Source organism: Siniperca chuatsi, linkage group LG2 (assembly GCF_020085105.1).
Source record: "Siniperca chuatsi isolate FFG_IHB_CAS linkage group LG2, ASM2008510v1, whole genome shotgun sequence".
NCBI classification, from domain to species: Eukaryota; Metazoa; Chordata; class Actinopteri; order Centrarchiformes; family Sinipercidae; genus Siniperca; species Siniperca chuatsi.
In genome coordinates, this window is record NC_058043.1 from 12701375 (window position 1) to 12725634 (window position 24260).

The 24260-nt window shown below is 40.5% G+C and overlaps 1 protein-coding gene across 2 annotated transcripts in view; it reads left to right on the plus strand.

Moving 5' to 3' along the window:
- The window catches only part of gli1 (GLI family zinc finger 1), a 54901-nt gene that overhangs the window by 23371 nt on the left and 7270 nt on the right, over positions 1-24260 (plus strand). For both annotated transcript variants that reach the window (XM_044169893.1, XM_044169903.1), the window contains exons 2-8: positions 18509-18618; positions 20984-21216; positions 21940-22041; positions 22150-22348; positions 23070-23238; positions 23483-23590; positions 24085-24225. In XM_044169893.1, coding sequence (XP_044025828.1) covers positions 18548-18618; positions 20984-21216; positions 21940-22041; positions 22150-22348; positions 23070-23238; positions 23483-23590; positions 24085-24225 — 1023 coding nt within the window. In that variant the 5' untranslated portion in view covers positions 18509-18547. The remainder of the gene's footprint in view (positions 1-18508; positions 18619-20983; positions 21217-21939; positions 22042-22149; positions 22349-23069; positions 23239-23482; positions 23591-24084; positions 24226-24260) is intronic.

Genomic DNA, 24260 nt, shown 5'->3' on the forward strand with positions numbered 1-24260 from the left:
CCCCCCCACCCTTCCTCCCTAAACTCTCTCTTTTTTGTCATTCTTGCCTTCTTTCTCTCCCAGCTCTCATCTGTCCCCGTGCCTGCTAAAGACATTTGGCCTGTGCTAAACCTGGAGTGACAAATACTCCCTTCCTCTCGTCATCAAAGTGCTATATCTGTGTCCTTGTTTTGTCAGAGCTTTTGAGGGGCTGATCAGTGGAAGAGTGGTAAGGGGAGAAGGTGCTGCAGTGCTGGATATAAGTTGGAAACAGTGCATGAGTGGCAAGACTGGGGAAAGAGATGGGGAAAAATGAGGGGGTGACTGAGATCGGAGGTGGAGAGTGGAGTGATTAAAATTCATCCCACGGTGCAAACAAAAGGAGGAATGAAAAAGGGGGAGAATGCAGGAGTGAAGAGAGAGAGTGTTGGGAGGGGTGAAAGATTTGGGGTGAAAAGAAGATTGTAAGCCTCAGCAGATCCCTGAACAGCCCCCAACCCCCCCCAATCAAATGACTGCCTTTGACTCACAACACAATTATCCTCTGAGACAACGGAAAACAAGGGAAGGAGAGGGGGGAGTGATGAGGAGTAGGAGATGGATAGATGAACAGCAAGAGGGAGAGAAGAGAGAGAACATTAATTATTGGGCAGGCTTTTCCTCCCAAGATTTGCAGAGGCAAGCTGAACAGGGGGTCAACAATTGACTCAATTACAAGACAAACTCTCCAAGGGCCCTACACCACCACTCACTGTGGACCCTGCAGCTCTCGGGCAAGCTGTTGATTTTTTTTTCTCCCCCTCTTTTCTTTGCCGGTAAATGTTTGCCCCTCTTCAGGTGCCCCCGGCAGACGCAGGAACTCCAGCCCTCGGCTAGACTTTAACCTTTTCAGCCACTGAATGATTCCCCTCTCTGTTCTCCGTGAAGAGCCAGAGGGAGAGAGGGAGCGAGGGAGTGAAGAGGCAGAAGAAGGGCTAGAAGCTTTCTCTTTGTCAGGCTTTATAGCTGGTAATGAATAAGAAACGTCTGGTGACCCAAGAGGAGAGGGGTTTTTTTTTTCCATCACACAGGTGGAATTTTCTCTTTCATTCTAGTTGGCCTTGAGTAACATGGATAAAACTCTTACAGACACTAAAGGAATTAAATCAAATTCAACTTATCCGTCCAAAATTCATAAGGGATTTTACATGTTACATATTATTACATTAGCCCTAGTCACTGTGTATTCTTAATTGTGGTGTTTTACAGTATTATCAGGGCATACAGTAGGTTTGTATTATTTTTACCCTGGCAGGTTAACTGTTCTTGCAGTCTCAGTCAAACCCTGGTGGATCTCCTGATAAGAAAAAATGGATTGCAGTTACAAAGTATAAATATTTTTACCATTTGTTTTGGAACAATTCCATTGTTTTAAAGAGTATATAAATGTATGGAGGTTGGGTGGTATCCAATTATGAATTATGAGTAATTATGAGTTACTCTTGTGTTGGTGTTTGAGTATAATTGAATACCTGACACATTTGGAAAATTATTAATCATGCTAACTAAAATGTAAATTTAAATTATTCTGTTATTCCAAATCTTTTCAAAGTTGTAATGAAATATGTATATATTATTATCAGCATAAATAATCAATTTAAGAGAACATAATAGAAATATATACTTTAAAGTGGTACTCCAGCGATTAAGTATTGCACTTTCTTAAAATCGGGTGACTTACAAGGGACACATCAAAAAAGACATGGTCAAATTTGAAGCAGCAGAAGCCAAGATATGCTGACGTTTAGTTTTCTAGTATGGGTCATGCTCTAAAAACACTGGATTCTAAATTTCCCATAATGCAACTCAATAGCGTCTTTCATTAGACCCTCCCTGCCTCCTAAATGTCCACTTCTTTCAAACCTCACACCTTGAGTTTGTAACACAGGCTTGTTATAAATTTGAAGTCTCAAGCTCAAGCCAAGATAACCCTGATGACATCACCATCACCGGTGGAGTGACCTTTTAATGATACCTATGGAAAAAACTTCTATTTTTCAACCCAGTGAAAATGTTTGCTAAACCTAGAACTAAGCAAATCATAATCAATGTTAACATTATCATTAATATGTGTCAAATGGTATCATATACCTGTTCTTGACTCCTAAAAAGTTTTACAGATACACCTGCGTTTTCTGTTTGCCCGGGTAGTAACACTGTGAACAAATGAGCACTTATGGGAGCATTCACTATTGTTCCTGGTGACCCTGCATTGATAAGGTCGGACAATACAGTGAGGAATGGGATTTCAACAATAGGTCTCCAGTCCCTCTCTTCTCAGTCAAAAGGACTGCTCAAGCATAGTGCCGCTCAACACTGCTTGGTCTCTCTCTCCCTGTTTTTTCTGCTTCTCTTCCTCCATCAACTTGCTTTTTCTTCAGTTGTTTCTCTTTGTCGCTCTCATTTTCTCTACCATCTCTGTCTTTCTCTCTCTTTCTATCCCTTCTGATTCCCCCCATTCCTCCTTTGTAAAAGAGAAAGGAGAGCATGAATACCACACACAGACTTTGAGTTGCCCGCTGCACAGCAACATTACTGCCGCCAGATTTTTTTCCATCTCAAGTGAATCACTAACTTTTTTTTCTCTCTACAGGAAGCAGTGGTAAAAGTGTACTCTCCTTGCCCTCCTTTTATCTTTGATTTCCCCTACGTCAAGTCCTAACCCTCAGTTCTCTATTGAGTTTATTATTTATTGACAATTGTATCCCAGGATATTATAGATACACAGGTCCTTAGGCCACGGGTCCATGTGTGTATCAACATTTCTTCAAAAATAATTTCTTGTGTGTCTACTCATAAGCAGTGTAATAACCTAATAACCTGTTTTTAATTATAATGATACTCTAAGGTCAAGTAAATTTGACTCAAAATGATTAAAAAGTTACATAAGACACCCAGAAGTCCTAAACACAGGACATTTATGAAGAGTTATTGTTTCAAACACTGTTTCCTGAACACCCAAAGTTTATACTGGTCATATTGGCTTATTGCACCTGCTGTGTATTGATTAACATATTTTGAATAATTTTTCACAGTGGAGAGAATAACAGTAAATGTGGGGAAAGCGAGCAGGGGATTCGAATTGGGGACGTTCTGGTTACGTGATACGCCAACAAGTGATTGATGATTGATCCGTATTATTAAGAACCAACTCAGATATATCTTTCAGAAAAATCTGATTGGCCCACTCAAAATTAGGACTTAGATGTTTAGGTTAAGTCAGAAACTGGTTTAAATGGTTACACCTACTTGACATTAACACGGTATTAAGACGCCTCATGGTGATGTCATTAAAGTGACTGACTTCAGTTTACCACGTGTCACCGCACAGGCCGCTGTTCAGCAAAAGTTACATAGACTCACTTAAAAACTTGCATCACTGGTCTTAATTTTTATTGCTCACTTGTCTTATGTGGTACTTGTCATATTGTAGTTGTTGTCTGTTTTCTTTTAAAATGTGATTGGGCACATTATCCCATACAAAACAAGTATGTTTAAAGCTCTGGGGAAAGCTCATAAAAAATAAAATTGCGTTGTCTAGAAGGGATTGTCTGAAAAATCCTCCAGTAAGACAGCAGGACAGGTGTGTGTGTGTGTGTGTGTGTGTGTCTTTAGTGAGCCATTCACAAGCTGCTGACGTATATTGTGCCCTTCTTATTGTGTTTGTCACATCAGGTCTCTGGGTCATCAGGGCCATCCGCCACCCTCTCAATTCCCTGTGTGTGTGTGTGTGTGTGTGTGTCTGTTTGTATAACTCTCTGTGCCTGTGTGTGCATGTGCATCTCTTTTCAGTGTCTATGTGGCAGTTTGAGTTAATAAGTGAGCTCCGTGTACAGTTTGCCTTTTATATGCTTGAGTTTGTGCATCAGAGAGAGTGAGCGTTTACGTGTGTGTCTGTTTTATGTGTGTGCATGCATGTGCTCCCTGCGCATCACTGAGCACTGCATGGAGATACAGACTGGAATTTAGGGCTGAGACACAGTGAAAGGGAGCCCCTTCCTCATGCATGAGATAGGATCAGTGTTTACATGCACAAATAGCAGAAAGCTTCAGTGATTGCAAAACATCTTCTACACTTTTCTGATGTAAACTGCAGCATTTGAAAGACATTCAGACATCTTTAACTGGACAGTTTTTCACCAAATGTAAATGGAAACCAGCAACATTTAATATTAATTGTGTGTGGATCGTTCGAAAACTTATGTTTAATGAAAAGGGTCAGTAGTTTACTTGTTTATTCGCTGTTCTGTAGACAATAAAATTAATGGATTTCAAAATATAATAATAGGATGTGACCCCGTTTTATTAACATAGACCATGATGACAATAATGTGCTGCGTCAGCGGACAAGCTGATGGTTTAATGGTTTGGCTTATTTTGGGGTGGCACTAATATCAACCCTTAGGGGTTTTTGATTCAGGAACAGCACTAGTTCTGCAACCAGCGCTACGGCACATGATCCAACCAAATGTGGGAGTTCTTCAACAAACAGTATGGCATAGAATCAGCCATGGTGGATCTCACACTCTGTTTACAAGTTCCAACAGCATGTATGTAAAAAGTAAAATCTAATTGAAATTAGAAAATTGTGAAAATTTACCAACCATTACAAGTGATTGTTGCCTGCTGTGACCACGTTTGTCCTATCTCAGATTATGGCAAAGAATTGACTCCGGTCTCTCTGCTGCTTGATGACGGTTTTTGTCGTCCCTATAGTCTGTATTAAGCTTTTCAACCAGTTGTGTTTCTGCTTTGTGTGGAAAGTGTTTCAGTGCACACCTTTGCTTTTATCTGTTGCTCCCCCTACATCTGACATCACTTGTTCCATGGCTGAGACATGCACGTTTACAGCGCCCTGCAAAAAAAGTTGTTTTTAGCGAGGGAAATACTGTGAACCATTTGAGATTTGATATGTGAACCGGCACTGGTTCCAGCTTAAAAGCCCTGTTTGTACTAATAGATAACTCTGGTGTCTGGCGCCCATTCTTGCACGTCACACACAGTATGTTAAATTTACCCTGTTGCGTTTTCATTGTAAACAAACACAGTTTTGTTTACATTTAGCATTTCTCACCAGAACACATTGCAGGTATCATTAAGGCCTAGTCAACACGTTGACTGCATTACATGAAACATTTGCAAAGCTTGTTTAATGCTTTGAAACCTCCAAGTGGGGTTTGCTTCTTCTTCTTCTTCTTCTTCTTCTTCTTCGTCTTCTTCTTCTGCTCTTTAATTGATCTTTTACAACACATTACTGCCACCAGCTGCCAATATGTCTCTGCAGCCAGCAAGAATGATGAACACATCACATACATGCTTATGTTTATACAGCATGTGTACTCTGAATACACACCACAAACAGTTACGGGTATCTACTATGATTTCAGTACCTGTTCTCATGTCAGCTAAAGTCGACCACTCGCAGCCATTTTGGCCTCTTGCAAAACTCTGAGGGGCATTACTCAATAACAAACAATTATCTTCATTGATTTTCGTATCGTGTGAGGTTTGTAACGATTCAATCTTGCCATCTTTGATTAGGCAAGGGCCCACTGATTTGGATCAAACATGTTTGTTTGATACAGTCAATGTGTGTCCAGTCAGTGGGTGAGAGTCAGTGATTGAAACTCAAACCTTCATTAGCCAATCAGAGCCTAGCTCCACAGACCTGCTGCAATGACAGCATGTAAAAAGTAGTTTAAATTATTAATAACATTTACTTACGGTGATACATTATTATTCACTTGTCAATTTTGCATGATGCTTACTGGTCCGACAAACACAAACACGCACAAACAAAAGTCCTGCAAAAACGTACGCTCACCTCCAGTTCACTCATTCAGCCAGATTATGTTCTCCAGCCTTTTGTTTTTCGTGAATGTCTAGTAGTGTGCACAAACAAGTGGTATGAGACTTGTGTATACGCAATAAGTTGCTGCTCAGAAAAATCGAAAGAAAAGGTTGAGTGACAGTTCTGAGGTCAGTCTGAAATCTTGTTATTGTGTAATGTCTTCACCTCAAGAAGATATAATACGTGACAAAACTGGTAAGGACATTCTTTATGTATAAGATCTCCCACAGCTACAAATGAGAAAATCTTGTAAAATTTGTTCCCAACTTAATGATTCATTTCACAATCAGTTTAAATGAGTTACAGTTTAGACTGTTGACATTCCTCATATGTTTTTGATCTCACGCGTTTTTGCATCTGTTTATTTGCAAGCAAAACCTAAAATGTGGCTATAATATGTGTATATTTATTAATCTGTGTGAATGTGTACAAGCATCAGTTTGTATGTGTGTGTGTTTTAAGCTCCTCAGCCCCTTCCAATTCACAACCAGCTGATTTGTTGCCTTTTAGTTATGGTAATGCAACTTAATTACAGCCCTGGTGGGAACTCAAGACTCTCTCTCTCTCTCTCTCTCTCTCTCTCTCTCTCTCTCTCTCTCTCTCTCTCTCTCTCTCTCTCTATCTCTGTGTCTGTCTGTCTTTCTGTAGTATGCATCTTTTTATTTCACACTATAATAATCAGCTCGCCAGATATCGTGGCTGCTGCTTGGCACAACCGTCAGCAGCGTGGCGTCAGTCAGTCCTGGGATCTCAAAGATGTAACTCTGTGTGTGTGTGTGTGTGTGTGTGTGTGTGTGTGTGTGTATGTACATGTGTGTGTGTGTGTGTGTGTGTATTGTCTGCGTTTGTTTAGTTTGTAGACTCCCCTGGACAGCCATGACTCGTCTCTTCCTGACAGCATGTGAGCCTGCCGCCCTGTCAGAACCCAGCCAAGCCTTTCATTCGTTCAGGGAAAGTGTGTGTATGCATTTGTTTGTGTATGTGTGTGTGTGTGTGTATCTCTCCCTAACTCACATGACTCAAACATCAGCTTAGGGATCCCAGCCAATTAAAAGCCAATGCATGCCCGGATGCCTTGCTCCTACCAACATCTTGGTATTAAACTAAACGTCTACAATATATTAGTTATGAAGTCAGCAGCTCTGAGAAGGACCACACAGGAGAAGCCCACATTTTACTGTATGTCTCAGTGTATATGATCCAAATAGCTGTTCTGTAATTTGTTCACTGTGTAAATTGATGAGGTTTGTTTAAGTAAATGCCAAGCAGAATGAAAAAGAAGAACATAATTTTCATCCCTACTGTTTTGCATCAACAAATTTGTCATCAGATCGCAGCAGTCATCAGTTCTCATATGATTTATAGTTTACTGCAGATTCCCAGTGGGCACACAAGATGAGTTGTGGTCTGAGACAAATTGGAGCACATTCTCTGTGGAGGAGAGTGTGTGTTGTTTTGCATGTTAAACTTTTTGTAAATTCTTTTTTGCAATAACACGGACAAGACGGGCGTAAAAATGAAGAGGGAAAAGGAGGAAGCAAGTTGAGGGAAAGCACAAGCGTGAAAGTGATGATATAGCACTGTATAATACAATGACCCTTATCAAGAGTGTACACACAAACACACACAGACACGCACGGTTGTGCACGTTTAGTCATACTGTGAACTGATGAAGACAAGTCTCCACGTGTGTTCAGCTGCTGGAACAAATTTAAGTACAGTTTACATGCTGAAGAGAGAAAGGGAGATATAAACAGAGAGAGAGAGGCTGGTGTTATATGTAGAACAACATGATTTGTTTATGATATTTATGACGTACAGTTTAAAGAGATGTATCAGGCCGGTGAGTCCATGTTTGTGTGTTGGAGAGTTTGCTTGCTTTTGTTTAGGAGCAAGTGTTGTGTTTTGTTCTGTTGTAAGCTAAGCTGGTTATTGAACCTCAAGCCTCAACTGAAATGTGTCTGTAGTATTAGTATTGCTCGGTCAGATTTATAGTCTCACATGGTTGCTTGTGTTACAAGATTTTACAATTGCTTTGGCTGGGTTTTTGCAACAATTTTCAACTTTCACAACTATTACAGTAAGACAACATTTAACTTTGTGTTACTTTTGTGTTGAGAAGTGTGACTTTTTTTACGTCACATTGTTTCAGCACCCTAAGCTACTGAAGTATAATTTTAGTATCAGTACCAAAACTCAGATTATCGTATTGGCACCACTAGCAAAAACTTTCACCCAGTCAGCCCTAGTTTTGATTCGTATCTTCCTGTTGGCAGAGAACAGTGACCATGCTTCACACCAGTTTTATTTGGGCAAATAGAGCAAATTTTCAATGTCTCGGCTAGAGATGGGATACTATTCTGAACCACAGGGCTACATTATTATTATTATTATTTTTTTGGCTACTGTAAATTTGCATTATACTGTACATATGAGTTAGGTAATTCAATGAGAATGAATACTGTGAAGAGGAGTTACAATGGGAGGAGCATGTTTTTATTTGTCTTAGTCTGTTTACCTGCCAGTCATTGCATTTACTTTCTGAGGTTGACCCTGCCTTTAAATCTACATATTATTACAGTATTTCCCTTCCTATCCATCCACATTGCTGTCTTCTGTGATCACATGCACAGCAAAGACCTTTCAGACCCTGAAACAAAAGCCCAGTAATCAGAAATTAGCGGTCAACACATTCCACATGGCTTTCTCTTGATGAATCCTTCCCACTTAATTGTATGGTTGTATTGTCTGTGTCATATTTCTCCTTGCTTCCCTTCTGCGAGAGGCTCTTAGTGCTGTGGTCACTGTGTTCGTCTGGTGGCCTGCAGGCCTCATCTGCTGCTGTCGTCGTCTGGAGGGACTGTGCAGCGGTTTCTCCCACACGCCAAATACAAACACACACACGCACACATAAACACATAAAAGAACACAGCCTCACATAGTGAACTTTATGTCTCTCTTTCTTTGTCTGTCTTGCTCTCAGCCACACACATGCGTTGGGTAGCCGCCCCCACACACACACACACACACTCTCTCCCCCTCTGTCCCCTGGAGCCCCTCTGTCTCTCTTTCCTCTGTCTCTTTCTCCTCACAAGTTTTCCACCTCCTCTCTCTTCTCCCTCACTTCCAGCTGTGTTATACAGCTAAGGAATATAAGTAGCAGCAGGCCGGCTATAAATATCGCCTGCCCACCCAAGACTGTTAAGATTATTATTTTTCTTATAATCACTGCGGTCTTTCTATAAACCGAACAGATTATTATCTGGTTTTTGTTGCCTGGTGCGGGTCCCTGTTTCAGTGTGTGGCAGACAGCTCCAGTGAATTTCTTGCAGAGGACATTTTCCTTTTGCTGGTGTCAGGGAGATGATTGACTGGAGAAGGTTTACATGGCCTTGATTTGTACTTTAACTGCCACAGTGACAGTATAGCATCAGCAGTGATGAGTAGAGTGGGCAAAACCCAGGAGGAAAAATGACGTAGAGCTGCAGAAAGGGTGGGAGAAAAAGCCCAACAAGCAGTTGATGACGTTCAGGAGTGCTGGTGAAGGTGAAGAGGAGTGCTTAGCTCGATTTACAATGACAAAGCTCTGTTCTTTTTTTTCTTGAAAATGGGGGTTGGGCTCCTAGTTGTTTATAGATGGAGCATTTCTGCACTCCGCCTCGGTCTACAGCTGGGAGCCAGCTGTGTGAATCAACTTCTCCTCATCTGCTTTATCCATCCATCCTTCTCTCCTTCTTTTTTCCGCCCCCTGTTTCCTCCGCTTCACCTCCTTAAAAGGAGTTCAAAGAAATATTTGTGGTCGGGGCATTACCTACCTGATACACAGACATGCAGAAGTTATGCAGAAGTAGCAGAGGAAGAAGAGGGGAAGACAAGACAAGACTTCGATGTTGCTTGGTAGACAGAGAGGGGAGGAAGGTGTGTGTGTGGTGAGGAAAATAGGCTGGAGGTAAAGAGAGAGGAGGGAGGGGAAGAGAGGAGAGGAGCGGGGTACAGGAAACCACAGGTATGTGCAGGATGGCGGGTGGGTGGCCTGAAGAGAGGACAGAGAAAAAGTGGGATTGTGGAGGAGTGAAGGAACAGCGAGTTACAGGGACTAAAGAGGACTGTCACACATGTTGGTAGCACCGCGTCTGTCCTCTTGATAGAGTTGTTGGTTGAAATCCCTGAACTGACAAATATTAAACATCTAACTGCCTTTGAGAAAGTGAAGCTGCTCAGTGGCCAGCAGTACAAAACTGTGCTTGTGCAGGCAAAAGAAAACAAGGAGAGGGGAACCACTCCTAATCTTAAAACAAACACTATCAAGTCACTGACTGATCAAGCCAGCAGTTACAAAAGTGGTAAAACAGTAATCACGACTGTGCAGCAAAGGCAGTGTGTTGCTGTACATGTGACTACAAAGCAGCCTGAGTAAATTATGGTACTTTTTGCACCAAAATTGTTTTGTGTGTATTTAGCTAGTATTTTACCTTCTTTGCTCTCCTCTACACCCCTCACGGTTGTACACTATTTGCATAACCCCCTTTTCCTCTGCAACTGCTGTTCTTAGCATAACGTTTCATCATGTTAAATAAGAATATGGCTTTCAGCTTGCCTAAACTGCTCTGTTTGCTCTACTCTTTTCTACTGTACTTGGTTTGGCTCCCGCTTCTACTGTTTGTAGTCATGTTGAGCTGCCATGCTCAAGCCCTCTAGTGCCCTGATGTCTGTCATCAGTCACTCCGGCTGTGTAGCAACAAGGGATCAACATTTCATTCTGCCATTTCGACAAGGTGAGAACCCCAGCAGTTAGACATCAGCACCACAGCTTCCTCAGCCCACACTTTACAGTACAGGGATATGTGAGGTGTGACTCAGTGGGGTTGAAACCTGGGCTATGGTGTTGACTGTAATAAACCACAGTGATAGTCTAGTAAACATCAGTTTATGGCTTCAGGGATTCTTCTTCCTCAACATAGCTGCCAAATGACAAGTTTGTAGTCTTCCCCTTTTAAACCCAAGATCATTAGTATTATTTTTGTCACGTGAGGGAGATTCAGCCAGGACAGTCACGCATTTCAGGCCCTTAACCTTGTTCCCTGACATTACCATTTAGCTAATCTTTTATTTTAATTTGGTGATTTCATTTCTCTTCATAAAATTGCATTAATAACATAATACATTTCTGTCCCTCCTATATAAGTCTATATACAATACCATATCTACAGTATAGGGCTAGGTGATATGGATGGAATTGATATCATTATATTAATAGGAATATTTTTTTCTGATATTGTCATATAAAACATGATATGGCAAAATCATAAAATAGCCGAATTGATTTTCCATGCAATAACCTGTTTCCATTGTTATGCTTTAGATTAGACCAAACTCTTCAAATGTGTAAAACCAATCCCTCAATAACTCATTTTGTCAGTTTTTTATTACAATTTGCTCAAGAAAATATTGAATTACTGCACACAGTCAGCACTAAATTTATGAACCTTTGCATGAACAGGGTCCATGACCGACATGTTGCCTTTTCAATAAACTTAGTGCTGACAGTGTGCAGGAATTAAATAGTTTGTTTTGTTTTTTGCATGATTTCATTTTCCTACACAGCTGTCTGGGTTTGCAATAGACAACATTAATTACAATTTTGCTTTGGTTTGGACTAAAATCCTGGGCCTATTTCCATCTTTGTCCCTAATGTTTAAGATGGAGGCAGTCGATGTCTGACTTTATAGAAGCAGAAAGTTGAATCAGAAGGGACAATCGGTAAACATTTTCAAGTAGACGAGGTAAAAGTATCATAGGTAACCAAAAAAGAAATCAGATCATAAAAATGGTTGTATGGCATAATAAGAAGTAAGATGCAAATGTCAATCAATTAGGAGGTAAAGCATTAAAAAAAACACATTACGGTAAGATATTTGCTTGGAATTTGCATAATTGTAACATGATATGATAACACCATCGAAATAGCACTGAAAGGCAATAAAAGTAAAATTGAGTTATTGCCCAGCCCAGTAAGTACTTGCTTGACAATGAAGCTTATTTTTGTTTGGTATCTTTTGAAAATGTCAGTTTTGGCTTAACAGGAATTAAAGCTGTTTCAAAGAAACACAAAGTAGCTGTTCAAGTAGATATGACATTAATCTTCCCTGTAGCAGGTCAATGAGTAGGGCTTATTGTACATTACAGTGATGTCTCCAGCCCTGTGGCCTTTCGGTGGTCACACCATTGGCCCCCATCACATTACAGCAGATGTGAGGAATTCAGAGTCTGGGTACAAGGGGTAAAAAACACAGGGGAGGGTGGGTGGGGGAGAAAAGCAGGGAGGGAGGAGAGACTGTGTTGGGATGAGGGGTTACAAAAACAAAACCCAAATTTAAACCGAAGGAAAACAACAGGGCTCGAAAAAGTTGGTGGGTGAAGAGAGAAGGAAAGAAAAATGTAAAAGAAAATGAGGCAGAATCTGGACTGTGGTTGGCTGAGGGCCCGTGCCCCGCCTTCGTTCCCCCCTCCCTCCCTCGCTCAGTCTCCAGCCCTAACACAACAGAATCCCCCACAAGCCCAGCCACATCAGGAACGGCTGGCTACATTATAGCTGCCATTATCGTCTCTCAAGTCATAACAGCCAGAGAACACCCACCTCGACTGCAGCTCTGCCAGTAGGGGGAGGGGCGAGGGAGAGGTCGCAAGAGCAGGAATGAGCCGGGAGAGAGGGAATGAGGGAGAGGGTGGAGGCAGTGGGGGAGAAGAGGGAGAGAGAGCAGGAGATATCCTGAGATAGAGATACAGAGCAATAGAAAAGGCAGAATGAGAGGAGGAAAGTAGGGACTAAGGGAGAGGGTGTGGGAGAAAGACAGGGCCAGAATACTCTCAGATGGGTGTTTACACTGCAGGACATGCTCCAAAGATGTGTGTGAGAGTTTTATTTAGGCTGCTTTGTGTTGTCTAAGTATTAGATTATCCAGCAAACACACAAATGAGAACACACGCATAAGCAGATGTACTGCATACTCACATTCCCATTTGAGATTCATTAAATGCCGCTTTTTACATTGGCTGCGGAGGGAGCAGGGGGTGGGGACATGTGTGAGCCCCAGTTTAGTGTTACACCCAGGAGTAGAGGAGTGTAGAAGCAGAACCAGTGACCTGTGGCAATGTCTGTCCTCCCTGGAGACTTCCTCAGAGGGAGGAGGACGCTTTATGGGAATGTCACAAATGGCCAAACTGTGCAAGACTAAACAATGTTTCTCTTTGTATACCACAAATAAAAACTATCACCTGAGAACTGAAGTTTGTGGGACAAATACGTACCAAAGGCCATTAGAAAAAAGTCACCTATGGAGTCGAAGCCCTGCAACAAGAAGGCCACTACATTTGTGAAGCTTATGGTGTTGATTCGATGATAGACGATAGTAATAGTTAAGATAATATTACACTTAAATGTGATCAGAAAGCACTAAAATATGAACATACCCGCTGAGCCATGTTCCTGTCAATTTTGAAATTAAATACAACGTGGTCTGGTTTCTTAAAGCAAGACTATTTAACTTGTAAAAGAGGTAACACATGCTTCCTTGTAATGATGAAAAGTTTACTTGCCTTACTTGGTCTGGTATGCCAGCAGCTTATGGTGGCTAATGTTAGCTAGTGTTAGCAAACTGGTTAGATTTGATATATTTTGTTTTATAACAGTCAGTTCGCTGACTTAATGACTCTTTTCTACTTTTTCTATTTTTACACTGTGTTTTAGCATTCATATTGTCCTATAATTGTCACTTTAAATGAAGTAAAGTAACAGACCTATGTCATACATTATTTAAAGCGAGGTGACACCCGCCACTCTGGCCACAAGTGACAATTATGGGATAACAGTAATACTAAAACATAGTGTAAATAGCATATATCTACCTAAAGTTTGCTAATGTTAGCCACTATAAGCTACTGGTCATACCAGACCAAGTAAGGCTGTAGCCTTAATAACAAAATAACAATAACAAAACTGCTGAGTGTGTTAAATTGAGTAAGGGTGCATTTTAGTGCTTGAATCCAACTTTTAATTTGTAAGAGGAAGAATAGATCTGCTGTTTATAGTTAGTATCAGCTATGCTTAAAAAAAATCTAATCACCAATTTTTCCTTGATTGGTGACCTTGTAGAAGGGATGGATTTAGAGATGTCTGGCTTTTAGGTGTGGCTTACTTGAATGGGGTGGTGATGTTGCAGGGTTGTGAACCTGGAGTGTTTGAATGGAGAGGTTTTGGGTGTAGAAAGTGGCTGGACATCCTGTCCTCATCCTCAGCTCCTTGGTTCTTGCCCAGCTCGCTGTGCCGCAGTGGAGCAGACTTGTTTAGTTAGCCGTTTGATTTATGGCCTTGGGGTTTTTAATATGCTTCTGCACCATCCCTCTAAAACCCAGCACCACAAAATTACACCAGGGAGCAAAGTCCCTGAGAGTTTCTCACAAAATATTGACCTAAAATAGCACAATGCCACGACACCTGTGTCAGCACCATGCATATATGGGATCATCTATATATACAGTATGTACTTACATGTTGTACAGAAATACATATATCCATACATGTACACATACAGTAGATAGATGCATATATATATGCATGCTTTTTACACATTTATACATGAGATTGGTTGTTGTTATTGTTTTCCAACCTGAAAGTCATCAGTAAGTATAAGAAAAATATACATCATGCAATTCACAATAAAAAAAACTTAGTAACTAAGTAAATGTTTCCTGCTTCAGTAGTAACCCATCAATATTGGTGAGTGTTATTTCAAATGGTAGATGTTTAAGTATATTAAGATAACCATATTTCCACTGTATGATATCAACTTGCTTGTGAAATATACTATATACAGTTTTGGGTGAGCAAAATAATTTTTTTTCTGTCAAATATATATTATTTTTGATGAAATGTTTGTATATACAAACATACTTATGTGAATATGCTGATTAGTTTTGCCAAATACATTTAGCAACAAATACAATGGCTGGATGATTCTGATCCCTGGCAACATTTTTTACAGCGAAGGAATTCCTATGTTTATGTACAGCACCAAAGTCATAGGGAGGTAGTTGTAGTGGACGGTGGGCATACAAAGCACAGGACTGTTACACCATAGACCTGGGTTCACTTCCTGAGGTTTATGCAACAAAGGCACTTTGGTTAGGGTTAGGGAAAGATTGAGGTTTTGGTTAAATGTTAAGGAAGTCAAGTCGTGTCTCGTGCTTCAAGTCACTATTGACTTTTTTATCATATAACCAAAACCGTAAACTTTCTCTAATCTTACCAAAGTGCTTTGGTAACTAAACATAACTATAAAAAAACAGTATCACGCTTTAGTTGCTACAAGTGGATATTGTAGAGAAAACAAATGAAATACGTTGTTAGTGAACATTTTGCAAATATGTTTAGTATCAACATTTTGCAACTTGGCAGATATGTTCATTAGAAACATTTCCTCATTATATTGATAAAAAATGTATTTGTAATGTATTTGCTTTGCAAATTAAGAAAATAACCTTAATTTCTAGAAGACAGGGATGCTCAGACTTGGTAAATATTTATTCTGTTGACTTACTCTATGTTTGCATTTACTTTACAGCAATTCACTGTATAAGAGCATAAGCTATGTTCCGTGCAAATTAATTACACAACACACAGTTGAGTGTGTGTACATGAAGCTACAACAGTAACACTCACACACTCACTCGTTGCCTTGCTCCCTGGAGACACACTCGCAAACATATTTTTCAAAAAATTCCAGCTTGCTTATGCGCAGGTGGTCTCATACATTATTCACTCTTACTCTGAGATCCATCACCATTTATCATGTCAAACACACTCTCTCTAACATACACACACACACACACGTTTGTTTCACTCCTTGTGGGTGACAGTCATTGACATAATGCTTTCCCTAGCCCCTTACCCTAACCTTAACCATCCCAACTAAATGCCTAACCTTAACCCTAACTTAATTGTAACTTGTACCCTAAAACCAAGTCTTAACCCCCAAAAAGTCCCCATGTGTTAGTGTGCATTCAGGTTAAAGTCCCCACCGTGATATAAGAACATGAACACACACACACACACACACTCACGCTGCACTGCAAATACACTTGTCTCCACAACAACCTTCTCATACACACCACTGCCACTGAGCTTATACAGTACAAACTGCCTCGGTATATTCACAGTCACACACATTCTCATTCTCTGTAGACATGGTGGCCACTGGATTATTATGCTACCCCCCGGCAAGACTGACAGGTGTGTCGGTATGTATGTGTCAGGCTGTCTGGCGACCCCCTACTTGGTATTTATTAGTTCGGGACAGCTGAGGTGCTCGGCGAGATCTCTATTTAGCACTTCCAGCTAATTATCATACACACATCCAAAGCCGGTGCTGAATATGTGCAATTAACACTGGACCGCCCACATCATTTAGCCACTTGCTAACTTTGTGTACCAAATCCCCCTGGTGGCTTGTGGGCTTAAATAGGTCCCTACTGCCCTTTTAATACTTGGGCTACTACATAACAGGCCTGGCAACCTGTTACACTCACACTACAGAGCTTTCATCTGTATTGTGAGTGGACAGGAGCTTTTCACATGAACAGCGTCAATGTGATATTTTGATTCCAAATACATGGCAAGGATTTAAGTGCAGGGTTAAATAATATGGTGTAAGACAGTCAGATTTGAAACTATTTTTTAAAATCAATTTATACATTTATTGTTGCATTTTTAAAATATTGCTACAGAGCACATTCAGAAGAAAGAAAATACAGGAATAAACACACATTAACACAAGCAGGTGAGGATTAAAGGGTTACAAAAATCTATTGACACAAATGATTGTCAGGTTTTGATGTATGCTTATGGGTTAACATTAAAAATGAATATACAATATATATTTAATTTAGTTGATAAATGATCAAACCTTATATGAACACATTTTTTGGCATTAATCCATTTGTGGTAGCTATGACATCAGCATGTACAGTAATGTTTTGGTCCTAATTACCTCTGTAACCATGTAAGAGCCCACAGTCCTGACTATTAGTACCTGCACTGATGTGGTTGGATGTAATGAGCAGGTGCTTGTTCCCAAGATCTCTCAGCTAGAATTACCTTATACATGCGCTCTTGCTGAAAGATACCATCTCACTATGAGTTTCATACAAAAGGCTGCTTTGTCCTACTTTAATTTTTCTCTGTTTGTGTTGCTAGCATCTCTTAACTTTTTGTCTTTTAAGCTTTAAGGCAAAACCTAGATTTTCTTCTTTTCCATGTTGATCACTACTTTCCAGGATGGGAAGGTGTGGCAGGTTACCGGTGTCTGTCAGCAGTATTTGAGGTGCACGACTCTGTTTAGAGAAAAGAGATTACAGCCAAACCCACTGTTTGTGTCCCAGGATTTTGTCTAATCTGTAGGAGTGTGTCAGGGCCCATCAGTACCATCACATGACCTGCTTTTAGAGTCTCCGTAACGAATACAAGTCCAGATTCCAGAGCTGAGAGTTTTGTGCAGATACTCCTCTATTCCTTACACCAATTCAAGTTGCCATTTAGAGGACATTAATGTTAATTTTATGTAATTATGGGTACTTATGGATGTCATGTTTCATTTATCCAAATAGAGCTTTAGATGCTTATATTTCCTTAAATGTGTGACTGTAGAAAAGCAACTCATTGTGTATTGTGGTTTCTTTGATCCCGATTTTCCAGACTCTGAATTCACAACAGTTGTTTAGCTCTATATCTGTGTGTGACGTTTAAGGGCTCTCAGAGTACACAGTTAAAAAGTGTTAAACAACTCCCCAATTTTCAGACTGAAATGAACACTTAAACCACAACTGCGCTTTAAATCACATTAACTGTCAACATACCTGTAATGGAGGTAGCTTCCAGTTCACCTGCAAACAGTACCTCTTAATAATTATGCATAGACTGTTCAATGTGTTGTTAAATTGTCCTTGGGTTGTTGTTTTTTAAATCCCTTTTTAATATTATTTTCATTGTATGAGATTTTTGGGAGGTGTTGTAGTTTTTATTCATATATGACTGAATGTAGTTAAGAAACATTTTGCAAAGGAGATTTTATATTCCAAACATACAACTACTCCAAAAAAAGATTTGATGGATTGAAGCAGGACCATCTACAAAATGTAAATCTACTAATGCTTTAACACCATTAACAATGTTCACTATGAGTGCTTTTACTTTTGATGCTTAACAAAATTTGACTTCTAACCTTCTGTATTTTACTTACTGTAAGTAAAATTTTAAATGTAGGCCTTTTAATGTATTTTTACAGTGTGTTTGATTTTATTTCGTTTCGTACATTTCTACTTTTACTTAAGTAATAGATTTAGTACTTTGTACCAGCTCTGTTTAAACTAAGTATGACTCAAGCTTTTCAGAGAGAGCTTATTTTACTCTTGAACTGTTTTGCTTGGTTTGGTTTGGTCTGTTATTAACATCCTACATATTCTCTTTTTTCCCAACCACAATTGTTTTTGTCTATTTGCCTTTTCTTTCTGGTTTAGTTTAGGTTGGTTGGGTTTGTTTGGTTTTCCTCTCTTCATCCTAACCGTGCCTTTGTCTTTGTGTGTCAGGTCCAGGGTGTAAGGGGAGCAGTAGGTCTCGGAGCTCCAATGCCAGTGGACATGCAGCCACACCAGGGGCTGTATCACTATGAGACCTCACCCAGCCAGCCCTCCAGAGGGTAAGACAGCAGCTAGCATGTGCTACGTCCTCACTCAACTCTATGGCTGCATTTTAATCTCTAAAATTCCACAACTGTTTTACATAAGGGAAATATAAGGAATAATTCAACATTTTGGGAAAGACGCTTATTTGCTTTCTTTCCAAGAGTAAGATGAGAAGATCGATACCACTCTCATGTCTGAAGGTTAAGTACAGAGCGAGGACATGGTTAGCGTAGCTTCACACAAAGAAGGGAAGCAGGGGAAAAAAGCAAGCTTTGCTCTGTCCAAACTTCAGAAATACTCCTACCAACAACTCTAAGCTGACATGCTTCATCGTGTTTGTTTAACCTGTACAAGAACTAAAATGGAAAAAGAAATTTTGCGATTTCAGGGGGAGTTATGTGTTGAGCCCAACCAGTGCTGCATTTTTGAGGCCGATACCGATATGGGTATTTGAGAGTCGAAAGAATCTAATACCAATGAAGTGTAATATAGTCTCTTCCTTTCTTTTTTTTATATAAACACATAACACAAACATTTTTGAAAAGGATCCCTTAAATTTGTGACCAAGAATTATGATCAAGATACAAATGTACTAAGTGTAACATTTTACAGTTGTAAAATGCCATATAGTGGACAAATTAATGGTGGCTGTTTCTGAGTTACTTAAAGAATGACTGGTATTTCTGTACCACAATATACATATTCAGCCAACATATTCAACAATAACCATATATCTGTGATAGGTAATATTGGTCAATATGTCAGCCCAGCAAGCTTACATGTTGGAGCTATTTCTTGACAAACAACAGTTCATCCAATTGCCCAGCGCCTCTATTGTGCGGGTTGACAGATATGGTTGGTTTTGGGGTCTGTACAGGCACAAAGGTATAAAACCTGGCAACCAAGACAAGACTTCAAGAAGCTGTGCACAGTCACTGCGCCCGGCTGTTGTTTGCCAAGAAATAGGGTAAACTATTAGTACCCCATAGCAGTCCCTCTCTAGAAAGCACAGGCTCAGAAACTGTTCCTGTTTTAACCACACAGATATTCTGAGGGTGCAGAAGCCCATATCTCGCTGCAATTGTTATGGACACAGTGCTAGCTCAGCCCCTCACTCCTCCCCCCGCTACTGCCTCTCCCCCTCCTCCCTCCCTCCCTTCTTCATGCCACCCAGGTTGCGGGTGGACTCAGTCTCTCTCTGACAGCTGCTAATTACAGGCTGACCAGGCCCCGCTGCGCTCTGCATGACTGCCTCGCGCCCCGCTCAGGTTACCCAGAGTGAGGGAGAGACAGAGAAAGATGGAGAGAAAGGTGGCTGGACAGGACAGAGAAAGACAGAGGAGCAGGAGGATGAGGAGGGAGAAAGGAAGAGGAGATAGAAAGTGACAGAAAGGAGAGAGAGAGAGAGAGAGAGAGAGAGAGAGAAGTAGAACAGAAGGGATGAATGGGAGAAGAGAAAGGAGTGAGAATGGGAGGGAGGTAGATTTGGGGGGAACCAGCACAGTGGATTAGAGAGGACAGATTAAGCTCCTGTGTGAAATACACGTTGTGGTGAAAGAATTAAAGAACTGAAAGGACGACTTAGGAGAAGGTGGATAGATGAAGTCTGCCCCTTTTTAGGAGAGGAGCGAGAGGGACAGAGAGAAAGAGAAAAAGAAGAGGAGAGACAGATTTTGAACTAGCCAGTGAGACTGAAGAAAGGTCAGACAAGATTGAAATTCATGAGAAGGCTGGAAAGTTCCAATCAAGCTTCCCTTCTCTAGTTTGGTAGGGGAAAACCCAGATGAGAAAGTTTCCACCTTGTAGACCAAGATAAGGGCTATACCCCATCTAGTGGCGAGAACGAGACATCACAAGAGCTTAGAGCAGAGATGAGATTCTGTATTTTTTTCTCTCGGAGTTCAGCTGCTCAGACATATGAATGCATTATAATTCACTATGAATGCCCCCATAATGAACTATAAATGTGGTCTTCATAGAAAGTGTTACCAAAATTTTTTGATTGATTTATTTATTTCTAGTCTATCACACTCATTTATTTTTTATTTCCTGCGTCACTTAATCACCTACCACTACTGAATATATTCTTCTGTGATGTTTTCTGGCTCTCAATGACTTGCAGCACTAAGAAAAATGTTTTTTGTTATATTAGAAAAATCAGGTATAGAGCGATGGGAATTTTAAAAAGAGAGAACAGTGTTGCCTCATTGAGAGGCAGAAATCACAATTACAGGACAAGACAGATGTGCAAATTTGTGCGAATACACTATATTCTACTATTTTTACAGCTCCCATCATGACTTTTTGCAGTGGCCATTTTTCACATTAATTTAAGATTATTTTTCATAATTTATAACTGTTTTTCTTTTATATTTGCAGCCTAGTCCCATCAGACCAGTCTCCATACAGTGATGTGTCCTCGCTGCGTGGCCCGCTCCTCAACGGCCCTCCCCAGGACTGCCGCGCTATGTATAATCCCATGACTCCCAGTATGACTCATGGATCAGGACCAGGACAGGGGATTGCCCACTGCATGGATCAATATATGAGGCCCCCTCAGGCCCCACCGCCACACAGTATGATGGGCCACAGGGGCATGCCGCCCACAGAGGGTGAGTCACAGTATCTTTTACATCTCTTTAATCTCACAGCTGCTACTGATTTAGACTTAAAGATACCTGAGAGACTGAGTAAGAAACAGAGACTACCCAGATTTCTACAATAGGAAAGACCTGCAGTCAACAGAAAGCCAGTTAGGTAAGATATAAATGTGTCTGGTAATCTATATTACTCTGTTAACTTAAGGTGAACTAGAGATAAAAAATAGACCCTGTAAACATATGAATACTGAACAGATGCTGGCTGATCACTGTTACAGTGTGGCTTTTACATAATAATGTACTGTATATATCTAGTAATGCCAGGTGTCTTTGACACACACAGGATCAGGTCTGGAGTGAGTTCATCTTTTTCAAATAAGCTACTAGTGTGGATGCTGAATCATGGTGTTACAATCCCTTTGTGTCAATTCTACTTGACTTACTTGCCAGGACAATTGCCTTTCTTCCTCACTTGTCATTTCATAAAAACTAGATTTTAGATTTTTAAGAGCTTCTTGCAGCTGTACCTAAAACTTAAAATTACATGATTGTTGTGTGGCCAACCCCAATGCTAGTAGCTATCCTTTCTTGCTCAACCAATCAGCATTTGTTAGATGCACCAGACTGCAGATCAACATGATGTTTAGTTGTCTGCCTCCCTAACGTAAACAATGTTAATGTGGATCTTTGCAGTGTTATGTTTCACTGTTTCTGTTTGCCCTTAATGTCTAACAGGTGGTAATAGCACCCCCTACTGTAACCAGAACAACATGATGTCCTCTCATCACAACTTCTGCCAGATTCAGCCTGGCTCTGATCAGATTTGCTCAGGCGATGGTAATTTAAAACTCCCCATTGTTTCCTTTAAATATAAATCTTGTCTCCAAAGATTTTGTATCATCAAAGTTAACCCTCCTGCATTTGCTCTCCTCTCTTCCCCTTTAGGCTCGAGGTTCTCCACACCTCGTTCCATGCTGAAGCTGAGTAAAAAAAGAGCTTTGTCCATCTCTCCTTTGTCTGATGCCAGTGTAGACCTGCAGACTGTGATCCGGACATCACCCAACTCCCTGGTGGCCTTTGTTAACTCTCGCTGCAACCCCAACGGGGCCAGTTCTTATGGCCATCTCTCTGTGAGCGCCATGAGGTCAGATATTTTTTCTATGTTAAGCACAAAAATGCATTTAAAAGACAGCAATATCCAAATCTATTACTTCAGACTTGTAAAGTCTAATATTCAAGGTATTGGATTCAGAATATCTATTGCACATTCCCTGATTTTAATATAGCCTTACAATATGCAATGCTTTACTTTGAGGCATGAAGTTTGGTGTTAATTCCTGTCCTCTCATTTGGCCACATTGCCACACCAATATTTATCACCCAAATACTGTCTAGGCTGAGCATGAGATAATTACATTCCTAAAGCCACCACAGACAGCAAATGCAGGAGAACTGCGATAAAATAAATTAAAGAATAAATCAAAACATTGGTGAAGTTTACCTGTTTAACAGTGCTTGTTGTCCCAACTTGATAGCTGCAAGCTAGCTGGCCAATTGCTCAGCAAATATGGTGATTTAGGTATTTACACACAGGTAGACACATACAGCAAGACAAATGAGGAAAATAATAAAGGCAAATAATGAGGAAAAAGTTGGCAAAAAGTTAAATATTAAAGTATTAAAAGAAAACAAGATTAACAAACATTTATCTGCCCATAATAAATGTCCACGTCTACCTACATATTTTGATATTTCAGCAAATTGGCCAGTGGTTGTATTCATTTTTATCTATTTGAATACCTCACCAGTTCCATCAGCTTTTATTCTCCTAGAGTTGTCATATTGTTTTTTCTTTTACTCCACAGCCCATCCCTCGGCTATTCCAGCAATATAAACTGCCAATCCAGGCAACAAGGTTCCATGTATGGAGGAGGCGGGGGGACACCTCTTGGTGGACACGCACCAGGTCCCTGCCAAGCTTCCCGCTTACCTCCCCACAATCCTCGGCTCCACGCTCCGCCCAAGCATGGTCATGTAAGACAGCTCTCTCACTCACTTTACAAAGCAGTCAGAGAAATTCAGTATCAGTGCACCCTCAACACCTTCTGACAGCTTGGAGAAGATGGATGGGAGGTGGGAATAGTCACAGTAGGAAGGCAGGCCTATGATGGGGAGAATTAAAATCTGTGCTAATTGTATGAATGTGAATGACTTTGAGAGACAGAAACAGATTGAAAATAAAAAACAGAGGTAATATGATGTGTGTTTTGTTTTGTAGCTGAAGACAGAGCCAGGGCTGGGAGGTGTGATGGATGGCATGAATGTGAAGAGCCTGGAGGAGAGGTCAGAGGGAGATGTGGCCAGTCCTTCTTCCACTGGTACTCAGGTACTTGTTCTCACAAGTAGTTTTCACCTTCACACATGTACATTTTAGTTTTGGCATTAGATTTGTCAAACACATGTAGGAATATAAAAGGATTTGTCTGTGTGATATGTCAGAGTGAAATGGAGACAAGAACAATGAGTGGAAGACAAACAAATTGCTCTTGGTAAACATGTTTGACTGATATGGGCTCATGCTGCAGGTGTTGTCTTGTTGACCATTTTCTTGCCAAAAATATTACAGTCACAGCATGCAAAGAAAGTACATTTTTTGCAGCTTTCATGGTCTGTTTTTATGTAGCGGTAGTTGGCAAAGAATCTCCATCATATCAGCAGAACATGACTGGCTGATATCTGATATGTAATATAAGGCAAATGTGGCCTTCTATGTGTAAGTGGCTTTAAGATAAATATTCAAATAAAATTTCATATGTTTTGTACAATATTTTTTTTAACTTGAGCCATGAACTTCTGGTTTGTACCCATATGTTTCATCAGGACCCTCTCCTGGGTCTCCTGGATGGCAGAGATGACTTGGACAAGGAGGACGGGAAGCCTGAACAAGAGGCCATCTATGAAACCAACTGCCACTGGGAGAGCTGCAACAAGGAATTTGACACACAAGACCAGCTGGTTCATGTAAGAGATAGATCAACTGAAAGATATTGTAGAAT